This window comes from Sinohyriopsis cumingii, chromosome 17, assembly GCF_028554795.1.
Source record: "Sinohyriopsis cumingii isolate HCF-2022 chromosome 17, ASM2855479v2, whole genome shotgun sequence".
Lineage (NCBI taxonomy): Eukaryota > Metazoa > Mollusca > Bivalvia > Unionida > Unionidae > Sinohyriopsis > Sinohyriopsis cumingii.
This window is the reverse complement of record NC_142977.1, coordinates 33,735,292-33,754,701: the sequence shown is the minus strand read 5'-3', so window position 1 is coordinate 33,754,701 and position 19,410 is coordinate 33,735,292. Positions and strand designations below refer to the sequence as shown.

Genomic DNA, 19,410 nt, shown 5'->3' with positions numbered 1-19,410 from the left:
CTTTTCTTGACCCAGTTTAGTACCTGGCCACCATTGTAAAAGTCCATAGCGATCAAAACTTTCGTCTAAAGTTTCTCAGTGACAATCAGGAGAATACAATAATCAGGATTTAATAGACTTTGGTTAAACAAAATTGGTATTATATTTTTAAACAACAATTTGTATTTCATTTAAGATGAGTAAATGTGCATACATGGCCTGTTTGACTTTTACAACTTTGGTGGATGTGGTATTGGGACCAACATTTTCAATGCGTTAGCTCATGTAAGATATTAGTACAGGATCTATATTCACCTTAACCTTCAGCATGAAATTTCAGCTTATTGTTGAATTTCTTGTTTAACAGCTTGTAAGGTCCCTTCCATTCATACAGAGTACTTGTTCTGTTACATTTACATAGATTATGGTAGCTGATGATTATTTATTTCCAATCGTACATATGTATTTATGGGCCAGACATTGTTTAGGTGATACATATGGGAAGATTCTAGTGGTAATCATAATTTAAAATATTACTGATAACATTTGTGAATAATACTTCCATGTGGATGGGGTCATTAAGAACAAAGTTCTACATATATTTCATGGTTTAAACAAAGTTTTATTAAAACAAAAACTTAAATTTATATAAAAATTGTTTATATAAGCTTATTCTTCTAGCGTCTATATATAGTACTGTGAGATAATTTTATGATTATTATTTCATTCACAAATATAGTGATATATAGAGGATATTTGCTTGAAACGAGTGAATAACGGATATATTTCATCAAGTGGCTGAAAAACTCAGTATTTTCACGAGTGGCAAAGCCACTAGTGAAAATACTAGAGTTTTTCAGCCACGAGATGAAATGTATCCATTATTCACTCATTTCAAGCAAATGTTATTTTTATTTTATGCTCACATACGTTGGCTACCTAAAGTTTGTGACACAGTGACATGTACATAAGGAAAAAATAGTTCACTGACAGAAAATCAAAGGGAGGTAAGTATGTTCTGACCCAAAAAGGTAGTTCCTGTAGTGAAAAAATACTATTAATTTTTCACTACAGTGAAATATCAGTATTATTTTAATTAGAAAATCAAGTAATTCACTGCTTAGCATAAAATAAAATGTCTTATTTGGCATTACCAATCCTTCATGGAAAATTTTGAACAGGTTGGTACTTAAAACATTTTTGTTATTACCAATCCTGGTCAGAGATTACTTGGAGGATTGCCATGAAACTTCACATGCATTTTGATCCCATGGTATAGATGATCCTGAATGAAAATGGTGCCAGTCAAATATACATTATGTCTACAATGATGGCCATCTTACAAAACTGGTTTTACGATGTCATATTGACATGGGGTTTTACTGAAGATGTTAACATTTTGGAAAAAAACAACTGGGTACCTGGTCAGAGTGAAATTATTTTAAATGTGAACCCGAATTGCTTTATTGTAAGTTAACCCATGCCACCTCCACCCCTTCCCCAAGAGGTATAAGCATAATTATTACTAATATGACTGTCAAAAAATGCAATCTGAGAGTAACATGTATATATAGAAATCCATACGTTTATTTTTGATACTTTTCTGGATTTGCAGTTAGTTAAAATTCTTTTCACAAATTGGCAAAATCCATGTGGATTAATATGAGAGTACAGACACAAAATAAAATTATACACAACATTCACTTTAACTAGTCTACATCACATGTTTAACTGAAATGTTGTAAAGCCTTAAAATTATGAATACTGATTATATCACTGATGAATTCCTCTTTCAAAATTTGTAAAGAGCTGTTGATTTTTCCTTTTCTTGATGCAGCAAAATCATTCTCCTCTAACATTTTTTAGTCATATAATATCCATGAGTCACATCGGTAAAGCTTGTTTCCCTTCATTTTTGGCACCAAGTTTTTTCAGTATAGAGTGGTCTGCTACATAAGTGTGTATCAAATTATAATAAATCTGTGACACATGGTTTGAAATTCAAGAATCTTGTCACTTTTCTTGGAAACTTGTCATGTACAGTTACAATTTTGCACAAGTTTGATAATGAGCAGGACCTGGTCATATTAATCATGATTTTGTGTCTGACTGGATGAGCTTGTTAGTACTCTGGAGAATATTTTTCTCTTCTGACTTTGATCAACTGGGTAAATATATTTAAATCATCAAGATATCTGATCAGTTCATTTATTAGTGAAATTTACACATAATGAGTCAATCCTTCTTCAGATTTACTTAAGTGTTTCAACACTTGAGTAACTGTATTTCTGATCAGATATTGGACCCATTCTGATGTATTTTTTATTTATATTATGATTTTATAATGTACATCTCTGCATCCATCAAAAGGATGGATTACAAGGACAGCTATGCTTGTGTAAATGGCATCTAGGAAAGTTTTTTGAAAACTGGTTTATGACCAACATGACTTTTTTCTCATTTTCCCAGAATGTTGAATACTCTACTCTGAAAGAGCTGTTCATGTCTATGGAAAATCTACGCATCTGTCTGGCAGAGGAGAAGAGTCTGATTGGCTGTTTTTGGGTCACAGAGCTACCAGCGCCCAATGAGAAGGGAGAGTTCATTGATCCCAAACTTCATGAGGAGGTATAAAGTCAGTCTCTTATATGATTGAAAAAAAATTGAATAACTGTTTATCTGTACAGTGAAATTCCAATATAGAACAATGATTGGGTTCCACAAAAAAGCCATCATGCTTTGTTCCATATCACATTAAAGGCAAACAAGTCAATTAACTGAAGAAAATATTACATGTGTAATCTTGGGGGGTAGGGTGCAAGAAACAGATTTTGTTGACTTGTTCCATATGAAACAAGAAAGATTCAAAACTGTTATTACATATTTAATATTTTTTGAATGCAGAGGAACCATATAATTATATACAGAAATCAGTAACTTAAGTGTAAATAGGTTAAGTATATCTAATTGCCAGTCTGGCTCTACCAATAATGGTAATTTCATACTACTTCAGTTTCAAAAACATTTAATTTTTATCTAAATATTCACAATATTTATATCCATATAAATTCAGTTTTATTTCCCAGAAAGGTCATTTAGAATGTGGTGGTGTTTTCTCTGCAATTTATCTCCACCGAAGATTACCTGTTGTAAATATGTGCATGTACACTTGCTGCAGTTAGGTAACATTTACTCTGATCATTGGTCTTGATATAGTTGTTACCTTAAATTCAAACTTCTGACACTTGGTGTCTGTGAGTACAAAGGCCTCACTGATGAAGAAACATGAGTAATCAGATGGCATTACACTGTAGCATATGCATCAATGTAAGTTAACATCATTACAATTGAAACAAAGATAGGTTGAAAAATATATACCAAAAGGCCTATGTAGAAAAAAAAATTCAGAATAAATATGTAATTTAGTAAAAAGTGTTAACTTCCTTGAGAGTTGGGCCTAAGAAATCAATGGGAGATATAATATAGGCTCTATAGAGAAGATAAATTAATCTTGGCCCATATATGGTAGGTCAGATAAATTATAAAAGATGCATTGAAGATAAACACAAAGAAAACTAATTGTTGTTGGTTCAGTATCAGCTTTCTAAGCTTTTTTTCTTGAAGAATACAATAAATCTTTCCAGAGTATTAAATCAACTTGTTGTTTATTTTAGCACTAAAGAAAGCTCAGTAGTGCTTTATGCAGTTGGTGTAAATTTTTTATAGTCGTGCCATATCTTTGCTATATCTGAATTTGTGTTATAGTGTTAACAATTAAGGGGGTGAGAAGTTTAAAGATGTTTGAGATCTTACAGTGTTAGTCTTGTCAAATTTGTTTGTCTCCTTTGTATCAGAAGTACTTTAAATATATTTTAAGACTTTCGTGGTCTTACAGTGTTTGTTTGTCTTATTTGTAGCAGAAGTACTCTAAATATATTTTAAGATTTTCATGGTCTTACAGTGTTTGTGTCCTATTCGCATCAGAAGTACTCTAAATATATTTTAAGACTTTTGTTGTCTTACAGTGTTTGTCTTATTCGTATCGGAAGTACTCTAAATATATTTTAAGGCTTAATAGGTCTTACAACATTTGACATCACAAACCATTCAAATATCACTAACTGAACAGAGAAGCAAATTTCTACTACAATACTGACTGACATTATATACACCTGTTGAAGGATGTGTCTAATGTCATGATGTTGTACATAACATCAATATGTCCTATTTTGTTTGTGCACCATAGCTTTAGTTTTGCACCATCTACCTTTACCAGATTTTGTGGACAGCTTGTACTAGGTTGAATAAGTCAACTGTCAAGGTTATCATGATCAAAAATGGAGCAGTTCTGCCAGTATTTTGAATTCTTCACTACATCACATAGCAATCTATATTCATATGTTGTTTTCACTTGAGCAAAAAGACACATTCTTACATAAGTAGATCAAAGATCAAGGTCACAGTCATCTGAAAAAGAAAATAGTTTTTGCACAATAATGAGTTTTATTATATGCTAATTTTTTTCTCAGTAACTTTACATTGCCAGAATCGTGCAATATTTTATGATATTAAACTCACATTCAACTTCATATTCAACTTCATATTGAACCCACATGTGCCCAATAATGTATTAGGAACTACTTTGTAAACAAATCATGTACATTCTCGTAGTAGACGCTTTACGTTTTGGTTGAGTAAATTTGTTTTGGAATGAACTAAAGCAAATGTTTCGTGGACCGCCACATACCAGCTGCTTTGGTACATTCCGTGTTAACTTTTTTGATACAATGTTTTGGATTTAGGCTAGCTATAGATGCCAGACAGGGTCCCTACAATTAACATGCGAGTGACAAGGCATAAACTGTCTTCTTTAGCTGGTAATAAGAATGGCAAAAAATGTACTTACAGTTTTACATCCTGAATTTCCTCAAGGCGTACTTTCTTAGTTCTGCTAATTCTAATTACATGAGCCATGTCATGGGTTCTCAAGCTTGATTACACATTTTGAAATTGTACTGTAATTTCGACTATATTCCAAGTGCAATTACATCCTTCATTACTGCACTCAAAATGAAATGAGCATTATATTCCATAGCATCTTTTTGATAAATGCAATTGAAAGACTACATATTTTTCCCACATTATGATTTCAAATATTTAATGACAGAACAGAAACACATTTGCAGATGTCAACTCGCTTCTCCCTCGCTACTTCAATCCGGTGTATTTCCTGTAGAATTGGCAATGATAATCCAGTCCATAATCATGTAATTTCGTAAAATCGACAAAAATGCCAAAATCTATTCATTCCAGATCAAATGAAAAAGTTGTTGCAATGCGCATTCATTCACAATATGACTCCAAATTTTAATTTTGTTTAGACCAAAATGCCATTTTCTTTCGAAAGTTATGTCTAGCGTGCGACTAAGTTCAAATTTATCTTGGCAGAGTTCGGTGCACATTAATAATGTTGTTGTGTAATGATGAATCTTTGCTTGTGTATTTAGCTAGGAATATGGCATATATTCAGTTACTTTGTTTCTTGTAGTGTATTTTTGTTTATTTTAAGCCTTAGGTAGAATAAGAAAATGAACTTGTAATTGAAAGGTTACTGCATTTGAATGGGAAAATATGAACTCGTTTTGTCGGATGGATATACTGCACTCCCAAGGTCGTGCAGTATTTCCATCCGAAAAACTCGTTCATATTTTTCCATACAAATACAGTAACCGATAACTACACCATATGGATCAAACTTGGTATATTGCATGCACTTGAGGCAATAAAGATCCATATTCATTTTGGGCTTATAGGTCAAAGATCTTGGTCATAGTGACTGCAGAAAGAACCATTAATTCCTCATAATAGCTTTAGTCCTGCGACAGAATGCCTTGACCACATCCCCTTGCTCCTGTGTGTGGTCACCCATGCTATTCCCCAATATGTTTATATAAAAAATAACATACACAACCAAACTGATGAAAAATATCTCATAGAAATTGGTTTTATGCTAAAAGTTTCTTTTAGAATGTATTTTATCTTCTTTTGCACCAAACCAATTTAAGCAAGTTGTTTTTTTTAAAGTTTTTTTTTCTTCATAATATTGGTCAAATCTTGTTTAGAGGTGTATATACAATTTAGCTATCAAATCATGTTTTGAAGTATATAGTTTAAATAAACTTAAAATAATATCAGTGGATACATCTTCCAGCTTTACAATAGCAGCTTATCATATTTTGTTACACCTTACTGAAAATGGTCTAGCTGACAGAGAAAAAGAATCAACTGCCTTACTGAGATAGTCTCATCAGGCTTGGCAGGTCATTGTTAGGCAGATGGTAGCTGAGGTGAGCAGTATTAGGCTCACTTGGGTCTCTTGTTCAGTTATGGCACTGATGAGAACTAAAATGTTGCAGAATTATTGCTTGCACTTAACAGTGTTTCCCTTTACGCACATTTGTGCATCAGGGACGCACGCTGGAGAAAATTGACGCACACATTTTGTTGCCGTGCGTTTTTGTGACGCAAGGGATTCGCATAATGCGATCAGGATTTATTTAATATCCAATGCGTTGGACGAAGAGTGACACCATGTATACTGAGTACATAGGCATTGACTGGTTCCCCGCTTTGTGTACTCCCTGTGTTGGGCTCCTCTATTCGTATAGCGGAGTGGAACACAGGGAACATACAAAGTAATGAACCAGACTAGCATAGGCAATGTTATGATGGATTAGCTTCCCCTAATCTCGCGAGCTCTCACGCGATTTCCATTGAGCTCAGCAAGATGTCATCTTGATGTTTAACCTCAATGCTTGTTGCACTAGAAAGCGATCTCCAGATTAAAACATCATGCACTAAAAATCATTAGCTAAGAAAATGAAAGAAGCAGAACACAAAAGAGTAACTGTGGATCTAACTCTAATGAAAAATGAAAAAAATAATTCCCTTGACTGGAGTACGGCACATCCATTAGGATTACCGGTGTGACTTCTGATAGCGTGATTGCGAAGACTGCAAAAGTGAATAATCCTTTTGTGACAGGGTTTAAGAACTTTAACAAATCTGCCCTCGTTTGCCACAAAATATTTGGAGAACACATTATAACCCAAGACATTCTTTCACAACAAAGAAATCAGTAAACTTGCCAAGACAAATGCATTTATTTTGGGTTACACAGTCAGGGGGTCATTGCAGATTTTGTTGGTTTCTAAAAGAAAGACCTTAAAATTCAAGTGTAACTTTTTAGAAACAAGATGAATCATTAGCCTCCTTGATTTTTTGATAAATTTGTTCTAGGACGAAGTACAATGAAACCGATGATAGTACACATTTTATGACAGGCAATAAATTGCCATTCGCTTAAAAAGATTTATTAGGCATTTTGTATTGGCTTGTATGTAATATGTTGGTCTATAATATTGCTTCAAAAAGATTATAAGGAGACTGTTAAAAGTATGATTTTAAAAGAAAAATGAACTGATAAAATTATTCTTTGAATGGACAATGCATTTGTTTGTTAATTGTGCATGTTGGTTTATTTGTATGTAGAGAGAGAGAGAGAGAGAGAGAATGTTGTGCAAGTTGCAATATCCTATTTCAAGCTGAGAAAGTATGAGTCGGATGAAAATTTGTCAGTATATTTTTTACCCCCACTTTTTTTATTTGACCCCCAGTTCTGACACCAAAGGGTTTTTTTTTGCCCCCAGTTTTACACCCCTGGGGAATACACTGACTTAATGACTGCACATATATGTACTTGTATGCTATTATAGGAATGTTAGAATTGCATACTAAAAGCTTCAATATCATGTATAAAATGAGTTGGAATTCTTTCATGCATCAGAGTTCTTTGCATCACTCTGTGCATCAAATTACTGGAAAAATACTTTCATCTACGCAGGTGATGAGTGGGTAATGGTGAGTGACTTCTTTTCTAAAATAAAAGCAGAAAATAATATCATCTATTATTTTTTTTTGCGATACAGGTCCCAATGATAACATTTTGTGATTTTATTTTAGAATGCTGAGTTAAGATTACAGCTGGATGTGCTGATAAGGAAGTACGAATTTATGTCCAGTTTGGTGAAAGATGCCAATGAGTGTGTTCACTTGGCCAATGAGGAGAAACTTCGTATGGAAGAGAAAATCTACCAATCATGTAAGTGAATTGACATTTCAGCCTTGATGTTATCTGTCCTTGTATTGTGTTTGTTTTGTATTTCCTTTGTTTTACCATGATCAAGTGTTGGGAGATGTTTGACTACATGCACCCTTTCCTGCATTTTTGTGACACTCCTGATTTTAGCCCACTTTTCCAAAATGACAACTATCCCGGCTTTAAATATTTTGTTGAAAATTGATTACTCACTGCATGAATAACAGTAGGGAAGTTAGATCAGATATGATCTCTTGGATGTGGAGCTAGGATTTCGGCAACATGGACTAAAGAGATAGTTGGTTTGCAAGTAAAAACATGCTTTTCTTGAAGCTTAAGATGGCAAGTCAAGTAATTGTTTTATTGTGTTTTTTCTCACTATTTTAAATAAATCTCATGCTTTTTTAAATAAAATGTCCTTTTCTTGCACTTTTTGTTCCTTAGATTTTTTCCCCAAAAGGTAGCTTTACATTACATAGGGTTGATTGCTGGAAAGACTGTAAATGTATTCTCTCACATTCTGCAGCGCCGAGTGGTCTAAAGCGCTCTCTGTCACGGATCACTGCCATCTCACCTCTGTCTGCGTGGGTTCGAGTCTCGGGCTCGGCCAATGTGGATATGTGAGAAAACTTGCTTGTAGCTTCTCGTGGGTTGGTGGTTTTTTCTCGGGTTCTTCCTCCACCATTAATACCGACCGCCATATATAGCCTATCGTGTGCTGAAAAATGGCGTTAAACCCTATAACAACAACAACTCTCACATTCTACAAATTCCAAATTTGTAATTATTTGGAGAACAAAGTCATTGAAAATGTTCCCTTGTCGGCTCAGCTTTTGGTACAATACTTCATTTTCTGTTAAGCTCTAAAACATCCCACCTGTATTTATGTCCACATTTTGTCAATTGAATTGCACAAGTATTCCATATTTTGAACATACATGCTCAGATATGTCCCACTATAATTTTGCACAATACCATCAGTTTATGTCATTCAGACTTTGTGGCGATTTTAGCTCTTATGGTCATAGAAGAACTTACGGAATGGTCTGTTGTCCATTGTTCATGCATCCATTAACACAAGTTTATTATAATTAAATTATTTGGAGGATTTCCTTGTAAATTAACAGATACATTTATCCCAAGGTTTAGTTAGTCAAAAATGAAAATGATGTTTTTCAGATGTCCCATGTGGCCACTACAATGGCCATCATGTCAATCTTGTTTTTGTTACTCCTCAGTCTGATTAAAATCAGATTTCCAGTGTCCTGTTTGAAGATCTTATTTTAATCAGATTGCATTACTCCCATGTCAACATGGGGTTTTCACTCATATGATTTAGGTGATGCTCTACAATTTCGTGTTTTGCATAGGATTAGAATTTTAAGGAAAAAGAATTTCCCAGGATTTCCTCACTGGTTATATGGGCTATTTAAAAAAGACCTTGTATATGTCAGGTATTGTTCAAAGAACCTTTAATTCCTTTTAATTTCGTGAATGATTGATTGATTTAATATGGGTTTTAGAGTATACAGCTAGACCTTACTACGGATGTACACCTTTGAAACAACTGCTATCTACACGTGATCATTTTCACTTCCTGAACTTCAGCAGTAAATTGTAAAAATAAGAGCCAGTTACTTTTTTTTTTACATTTTGTATATTTGGTAATACATTCGTTGCACTTTCAAAAGCTGGTATTGTCTAGTCTGGCAAAGTTCATTTACCCTTTTTTAATAGCTGCTAAAGATAGTGTACTTTAGACTAATTCAGGCTGATTTTTGAGCACAAAGGATCCGTCATTTTAGTTTGCAGTGTGCTTAGATAATGTACAGTTTCCACAAGTACAATATCCAAAGAAATGTCAGCCACATTACATCGAAGTAGCATTGAGGTATGTCAACATTCTCTCCACTGTGCATGTTTCAAATGCAAACAACTTCACCTTACATGTCACTCTCTCATACATTATAACTGGTGAGTGCCCCCTGGTATTTGTTGTAAGTGAAAATGATGCCAATTTACATCCATTGTGGCAACATGTCCACCATCTTGAAAACCTTATCACCACTTGTCTTGGATGGATGGTCATATCAGCATAGAGTTTTCACCAAAAGACATGATATTCTGATTCATTCCAAATGAAATTGGTGCCAATCTGACACCCAATACGGCCACCTAAATAGCCATCTTGAAAATCTTGCTGTGGTTACTCCATCTGATTGGAAAGTCATATCAACATTGGGTTTTCACTAAAGGAATTTGTACAATATCTAGTTGTTTCTAAAAGAGACTGGTTTCAATGTGACAACCAGTATGGCCATCATCTTGAAAATTGCTACTTCACTGAAATGGAAAGTCATCTTGTCCTTAGGTTTTCTCCAGATGACTTCTTGTGTATATAGTTTTTTTCAAAATGATAATATTATCGATCTGACATACCATATCACCAGTTTAAGAGCCATTTTCAGAATCAATATCAGCATAGGGTTTTCACCAAAATACTCTTGTGATATCCGGTTGATCCTAAATAAAAATGGTGCCAATCTTAGAGACCTGCCAAGACATAAAATTTGACTAACAGCATTACTGAAACTACCCTTAAGAATAATAGGAAAAATAACAAAACTGCTATTGTAGTGGTCAGATCTAGATATGGGTTTGTCACTAGTCTGGATGCAGATTTTCATGTCAGCTTCAGTGGAATTCGTCAGGAAACCATACTAACTTTACATAAGTACCTCAGACAATTTTATATGCCCATGTTTTTCATACAAAATGCATGCATGATCAAAACTTTTTGATGGCAAAGGTGGGCAATCAAACAATCAGCATACATGCATAGAAATATTTATTCAGATTATTGGAAAAATGCAGGACACAACAATTATGCTCAGTCATTTATTCAACATTATATCATCTTAGTTTTGTTTCCAATTTAAATCTGAGAAAACAAGGATTATGTCAAGTTGTGAGAAGTAGCAAATAGTCATTTACCTCCATGGGGTTTGGATCTGCAGTTTCTGTAACTAAACCGATCACTGAGGTTCAAGTAAACTTTATGAACTTAGGTTGAACATAATGTTGCATTCGTTGCATCTGATGACACTTTTGAGCTTTTCAAATACATGTTTATCCTCTTGATAATAGTGGTACAAGAAAGTTTTGACACCTTACTGAAAAGCCATCTGACTTACAGAAAAATATTGAGTCTCCTTCCGATAAGGTCTTGCTAGGGTTGGTCGTGTGATTTTGCATCTAGTATGTCCACCATGATGACCAACTTGAAAAATCTTGTCATCAGTACTCCTAAATGTAAGGTCATATTGACATCTGAATTTTTCCAGAAGATTTATAAGGTCCATTTGGTTCTGTTGATCTTACATCCAATGAGACCACTATTGTAGGTGTCTTGAAAATCTTGTCATTGCTGAGAAATATCAGAGATAGTTTCAACAAACTGCAGTTAGAATGGAAAAAAAAATCTTACCTTGTTTTCCATTTTGGCATCAGTCTCATCAAGGAACTCATTTTTATTTGTTTTTTGGAGGTAATATCATTCACCACTGATATGGACTTTGTCATGTTATTGCAACCCAAAAATTAAGGAATATTTTGAGTGTACATTTTATGGGTTGTTGCTGTAGAAATAGCTATGGTATAGTTGAGAATTGGAAGATACATTAACAGGAAAATAATGGAGCTAATTGTGCTGCTCTAGTCCTTTTATCTCTCCATTTGTCCTTCCAACTACACTTAGGTTTGTTATTTAGATTAGTTTTAGTTCTAATAACACTTGCTAGTAAACAGTTGAATGAAATAACTGTAGAATGGCACAATGGTTAATCACCTGATAAATGTCACTTAAAATGCAGCAGACAAGATTTGCATTCATTAGACATATTCATTGTTTTGTCATTTATTTGATAATATAGTGTTTTGATACATTTTGGAACTAACCATTTACTGTGGAAATTTATTAGGAAAGAGGAGAGGAAAAGAGAAACTACCACATAGGATTCACAAAGAAGAAAATCTCAGCTTTAATGTACCTCATAACACTTCATAAATTTACAATTTCAGTACAAGAAACAGCTGAAGCTGTCAGCCAAGCAAAACTGAATCTGGAGAAACAGGCTTCACGACAGAATGAAGTACAAAAATTCATGGCAAATGGGAAGCAGTCAGCTAAATCAAAGGGAGGTAACTCCCAATGACTATGATGGGCGGTTTCCACCTGTGACTCTTGAGCTGGATATACAGTGTTGCAATATTTAAGCTATTATCTCACATTGTAAAGGTGTACTTTTGTAGATATATTTAATAATGATGTATCTAAACAAGAGTTACATGGTAACAAAACCTGTAGGTTGTTCCCTCACAGATACATGGTGTAGTACAAGTTCCCATCACATTATGATCTCATATTTCATAGATGTTGCACATATTTCTGTTCATAAAGTGTATGAAATATTTTGTGAGGAAGACTGCATTTTCATTAGGCATGTTGCCTCATAACATCTCTGTAGTATGTAAGGTAATGCAAAACATAGTCTACATTCAGAATTCAGATATTAAAGCCACTAATGATAAACAGCCTAACTTGTGTTCTCATTTTTTGTACTGTTTGTGAACAGTTCCTTGCCTGTATTTTGCAACATCAAGATGGAACTCATGGAGTGATCTATGATTATTAAATAATACACACATGCAATTTGTAGAACTCTGAAGATTTATAAGCAGTTGTTCCCTGTTGTAATGTTCAAGTTGTTATCACTATTCTTACTCTAGTTGGTTTGGAATGACAGTAGTGCCCCTTAGACATCCATTATTGCTGCTATATCAGCCAGCAGAAATCTTATTGCTGCTTCTCCTGATGGTTCCATGAAGTGTACTTGGTCATGAAGGATAATTGTGCCCTCATGATGGTCACCATGGCATTAATCTTGATAATTGTGTCCACATCACTCTTATGATTGGATGGTCATTCTGATATTATGTTTTTGCTAAGAGACATTTTGTGATGTGTAGTTGGTCTTAAATGAATATGGTGCCAATCTCACATCCAGTATGCCCATCAGTGTGGCCATCTTGAACATACTTTTGTTATTACTCCTGAATGGCAGGTCATGTTGACGTTGGGGTTTTCACAGAAGGATTTGTTATGATGTCTAGTTGCTCTTAATGGAAAATGGTGCCTTACTGAGTTCCGATATGGCTGCCATTCTTGAAAATCTTGTCACAACTCTTGAATGGATGGTCATATTGACATGCGGTTTTCGTTAATTGACTTGTATTGTCTGGATGAAAATAAAGACTCTCAGACATCCAATATGGCCAGTCTTTTTTATTTCTACTCCTTCTGAGCAGATTGTCATGTTAATATGCAGTTTTGGTATGTTGAAGTTTATCAAGAAATTCAATACTGAGCAGTTAAGAAAAAGAAAAGTACGGATGAAACAGACTTAACTTGGATTTCCACAAATAGTTCAGTCAGTAGCATTTAATTTCTTTTGAGTGACACGTTAAAAATAAGCTGACAGATTATAAACTGTAAACTGTTCAAGCTAAATCTTATGCTTACTTTCAACTAGATTTGTCTGTGCAGTGTTTATGGGGTGTGTCACAATACGTTGATTATGGGGTGTCGCAATACATTGGTTATGGGGTGTCGCAATACATTGTTTATGGGGTGTGTCGCAATACATTGGTTATGGGGTATGTTGCAATGCATTTAAGGCCAGAAGAATACTTGACATCAAGAAAGAAAAACAGCAATATCAGGTTTTTTTTCCAAATTTGTTTTAAGAATCCCATTCATGTCATTTTCATTGAGATATAAAAATCTCACAGCTGTTACTCAGATCCTCTTGGAAGTATTGATTAAAACTGCAACACATGCCAGTAAAATTGCATTGAAAAATCAAAATACTGTTTACATTCCTAGAATAGGTTTTTTATAGGTTGATATTTTCAAACAAATTAGTATTGTCATCCTGGTTACAGCAATATTAATCAGAGTCATTGCTTATCAAGTCCTTAATTACCATGTTCAGAGTCACATTGTTGACATTATTTGTTCTTTAGCTGTTATACATTTTTATGATACAAATCAAAAGTATGCTCAAGTTTTAAAGAAGAATCAAAATTTCCATTTTTGTGTTCATTTGTATAAGAATGATGAAGTATGTGTATAAAACTTTAACACTTCCAAATGACTTTCTGCACCCAACTATCATAGTTTTATATGTTGTGAATTTGTTTTTGTTTGGTTTTTTAGAAATATGTACAAAAAGATAGAGAAGCAGTTTATATCCTTTTCAGGCTGCAGATTTGAAACCAGTTTGTCACAGCTAGCATTAAATATGTAGAATATTTTTGTATGGTCTGTATACTACAGTGTTGGCCTAAATCATCATGAAGATGTTAAATTGTTATACATATAAGAATTATATGGGGCTGGTGCTTTTGCAAGTGTTGCTCTGTTTGAAACTATACCAAAGCTATCAACATTGTACAGCTTATTGGATGGGTTAATTGGCTTTCCTTATTTTAATATCGGCTAATAAAGACCTAGAAAAGTGCTTTGGACTATTTAGTTACTACCCAATAAAGCATGTAGAAAACCATTATTTACTGTGGAGTCAAGTCCATAATGCTTGGAAGGTCTTCGTGTAGAGAACTTGTATATTCATTCTCTTTTAACTGGGTAAGTAATCCCAGCATGCATTATTCTGTAAATATATAAATACATTAACTTTGTCATCACTCATGATTTTCTCAATCTGGCTTGCATATTGTACCAGACCAGAAGAGCCCATGTGATAGTTGTTTGTTCATTGTCTGTCCATCTCTTAGCACAAATTTATTATGGCTGCTTGTAGCACTAACACGAAAGTTAAACATATTCAGCTTGGTCCTCAATGAAAATGGTATTGCAGCAATCTTGAATGTCTTATTAGATTTTCATTTCATGTTTTCATATAAAGACTTCTTATGATTTCTATAGACCTAAATGAAAATGGTGCCAGTCTGATGGCCTGTATGGCTGCCATGGCAACCATCGTGAAAATCTTACAATCACATCCTGTACTGAAAGACATTGGTGTGAGATTTTCAGTGGAACACTACTTGTGAAGTCTAGTTGGTCCTGAATGAAAATGGTTTTGCTTGGACATCCATTGTGGCCAACAAAGCAGCTGTCATGAAAATCTTATCACTACTCCTTTCAAGTGAATGGTCTTGTCAACATGGTATTTGACTAAAAGACTGATTATGATGTCTGGTTGGTCTTAAATAGTGCCAATCTCATGTCCAGTGTAGCCACAACAGCAACCATCTTGAAAATCTTGTTATTGTTGCTTATGAATGGAAGGTCATGTCAGCATTGGGTTTTCACAGAAAGACTTGTTAGTCCTAATTGACAAAGGTGCTATTCTGACAATTAATGTAGCCACCACCACGGCCTATTTTGAAAATCTTATTGTTACTCCTGAACAAAAAGTCATATCAGAATAGGCTTTTAACTAGAGGGCTTCTTGTTGTGTCCAGTTGGTCTTAAATAAACACTATGCCAGTCTGATGTCTAATATGGCCACCACAGCAGCTGTCTCAAAAGTTTGCTACTGCTTCTCATAGATGGAAAGTTGCATCAGTATTAGGTTTTCACCAGAAGATTTCTTATAATGTCAAATTAGTTATATTATAAAAATGGTGATGATCTGACATCCAGCATTATCACCATGGTAACCATCTTGAAAATCTTGGTATGCTCCTAAACGGAAATTTGCATTGATGGGTCTTCACAGAAGACTAATTATGATACTTTTCCTGAATGAAATATCATTATGACCCAAATTAACCTGTTGAAAATCTTGTCACTAATTCTCCTGAATGGATGGTTGTATCAGTGGATAATTTAAAAGTCTTGTTGCTCAAGAATATCAGACATGGTTTGAACAATCAGCAATGAAAAAGAAGTAATGGTCTTGTCTTGAATTCCTTGAAACTGTTTTTAGCCAGTAGGGCATCTTCCATTTGCAAGCAATATTAATTTTTTTCTGGAGCCCACTTTTGCCAGTGTTTGACATGGCAATCGCTATGGCATCAATGTGTGTATCCATCCACAAGTTATACCATACATTAAGTGTGGATGCATCCACAAGTTATACCATACATTAAGTGTGGATCCATCCACAAGTTATATCATACATTAAGATCATCAAAGTTTATTTTACATTGTATCTAAATAAAACGTGGGTTTGATGAAATGAGGATCTTTTTGTTTGTAAATCATACTCAAGTAGTGATCACTTAGATACCGTCAATCTGAACTTATGTTTGACAACATCACAGAAAACAAAATTGTTATAAAATGGAATTTTTGTCTGATTAGAAAGGTAAATTTTGGGTAGAGTGCCGGTACTTGCCAGAACTAAGCTAATAGTGTGATTAAGTTTAAATGTAACAAAAAGAAACTCCATGGGTATCTTCATTCTTTCTCTTTACAAATAATTTTCAATTATAAGATACATTCTAGAATAGTTATGTCCAAGTAGAATGAATTGGCTTTGCTAACAAATTGTTATGATATTATGCAAACTAGTCTTCCAGATGTTTGTCAAATTAAATTTGTTTGTTATTGAAGTCAGCAGTGCAATGTACATTACCATTTTTGTGTCCTTTTTATGCCCGATATATTTTAAACTTGTGATCTTACAAATTTCAATGGAAATAATTAAAGTTTTTTTCTTGGGGATAATGATTCATTTGAAATCTTGAGGATAGGTAAATATAATGCTGAGTGTTTCATAATATATTGATTATTAATTTGAGTGGTTCAAATGTTAGGAAGTAATTTGTAAAGTGAATATAATTATTTTTCTATATCAAGGGACCAAATTGTGTGTAAGAAAGGTTTATGTCAAGAAAAGTACACTTATCTGTCCTAATTCTTTGTTGGTTTAGGGCTGTTCCATTAAAACATACATGATACCCAGGGAAGGCGTTTTTTTAAAAAACATATGCCAGGGTACTTTGATTTCAGAAAGTTCATATTAGAATGATTAGCAAATTCCATATTGCATCTATGGGCGAGTATCCCACATTAAAAGTGCCTTCCCTGGGTCTCAGGTATGTTTTACTGGAACGGACCTTATATGGTTTATTATTATTTTAGAAATAATTCACTTTGTAATGAGATAGTATTGCGGGAGCTTTGTCATAATCCCTTTATATCCTTTTTCTCACTTTGTTATATTGTCACATGTTACATGAAACCAGAAGGTTGGCAACATCCTTCGAATGATCTACTTGACTGAGTTTCAAAAGATACTGCCTCAATATGATGGCCTAAAGAAAAAGAAAATGAAATTTTTTGTGATTATGGAACCTGTACTCTTGTGTTCAGTTTTCAAACTGCTTAAATGTGTTAGAATTATTCACACATTTATTTTTCTTCATTATAGTAATAGCAACCTTCAAGTAGAACTTTAAATTTGGCCTATTTTTCTGTACTTGCAAATGCTACAGTAGGACATAGAAGAAACTGGATAGGTTTTATTGTCCTATCACTTAATATGAATTGATGTTTCAGTTGAGGAACCCACTGCTATGAATTAAGTTTGGGAGATGTTCAGATATATGATTTACCATGTGTACTCACCTATAAGACAAGTTCATCTGTAGACTACAAGGACCCAGACTGCTACTGCAAAATGCACCAGCAGATCTTGGTCTGTGCAGTTTGTTAGGAGTTATCAATAGAACAAACAGCATCGACCCTGATCTGCAGATGCATTATGCTACAGTAGATCTGATCTTTGTTGTTTGCAATTTGACTCAACTTATAAGCAAGTACATACAGTAGTGTAATGTTCATGTACATAAGGTGATACATGTGCACTAGTTGATATGTTACTTAACGTCATTTTTCTCACTATGTACAATGCTAATTTATGCCTTTTCGTTCATTAGTTTAGATTCATTTCAATAAAGCAATATTTTCATTCTCTGTTTGTTTAGAAGTTTTTTTTTTACTAGCATTATCATCAGTACTTGTGGTTTTTTATCGGGGTGGGGGTATACCAGCGATGGCTTTATCGTTTCGTTTGCAAGTTTCAGGACTCAGTTTGTGATAATAGTCAGTCCACCATTATTAATATCATCAGATCTTAAGAGATAAGATTTTACTTCTTAATTGACAAATTTAAGGACATTTTGTGGAGCAACAGTAAAATATTGTTCACAAAAGCATTATTTTGTGTTACAGTTTCATGGCATTACATTAGCATCAGAGTTTTAGAATTTATTATGGATTTTACCTTAATGTAAATTTTGACATTCAGTCAATCAAAAAGTAGGTTACATTTGCAAAAAATGTATTTATGTACAGTGCTGTACCCATAAAAGGTGTGCAGAAGGTAAGAAGATACTTACTTTAATTAAACATTTAATTAGATTATGTGTTGATAAGTTCAATTAAGATTTTAGGGATGTTAGTGTCTTTGAACAGTGCTTTCTGAACCCAGATATTCACACCCTCCAACTTTCCAGAAAACATATTTTTAGAATTTGTAATGATTTTAAACAAGAACAAAAAATGTCAGGACTCCAAGAAAATTTATTTAAAGCAGATTAAAACTAGAAACTAAAGAAAGGAATGTTGTACCTGTACTTAAAAACTAGTGATTTATTAGTTAGCCATCTAGCTGTGTTCCAGAGTGGTATAAAATGTTAAAATATATATGTGGGTTATTATCATTGGTTTCACTTTTACAAATGTTTCTCAAAAAACATTCAACATCTAAAGATTATGGGTTTCACAAAATGTACTGTTTTATTCAAGCCTTATTTCCCCTTTTGGTAACATATTTTGAATGTTGTTAGTTTGGTCTTCATGTGTATGATTGGAGTTCAGATAATGATATTCTGCAATTACATTCCTGAACCAATCTAAATGATTTTGGTTCCATTACAGATTTAGAGCAAAAGAGAAAAGTAATTGTATTTTCATGTCCAAAATTGGGTCAGTGGCAGTATATTTCTTAAATAGTATTTGTTCATTTTAAAAAAAATCAACAAATTGTTGGCTAATATTGGCAGATATATCAGATTCCACTCTGTTTTGTAGACAGCCAAAGTTTTGTTTTAGACAATTTTACAGAAACCCTTTTCTGCATCTTCCAGATGTAACGAGTAAATCTTCCAAGTAAGTTGTCATAAAATAGGACACCCTTGTTAAAGATAGTGATAAAATCCAGAATATGCAAGATGTG

The 19,410-nt window shown here is 33.8% G+C and overlaps 1 protein-coding gene across 4 annotated transcripts in view; it reads left to right on the top strand.

Moving 5' to 3' along the window:
• Nucleotides 1–18,144, top strand: part of LOC149778393 (uncharacterized) — a 190,302-nt gene extending 172,158 nt beyond the window's left edge. For all 4 annotated transcript variants that reach the window (XM_089939223.1, XM_089939224.1, XM_089939220.1 and 1 more), the window contains 3 exons: nucleotides 2,449–2,607; nucleotides 8,002–8,140; nucleotides 12,218–18,144. In XM_089939223.1, coding sequence (XP_089795349.1) covers nucleotides 2,449–2,607; nucleotides 8,002–8,140; nucleotides 12,218–12,351 — 432 coding nt within the window. In that variant the 3' untranslated portion in view covers nucleotides 12,352–18,144. The remainder of the gene's footprint in view (nucleotides 1–2,448; nucleotides 2,608–8,001; nucleotides 8,141–12,217) is intronic.
• Nucleotides 18,145–19,410: the final 1,266 nt, after the last annotated feature.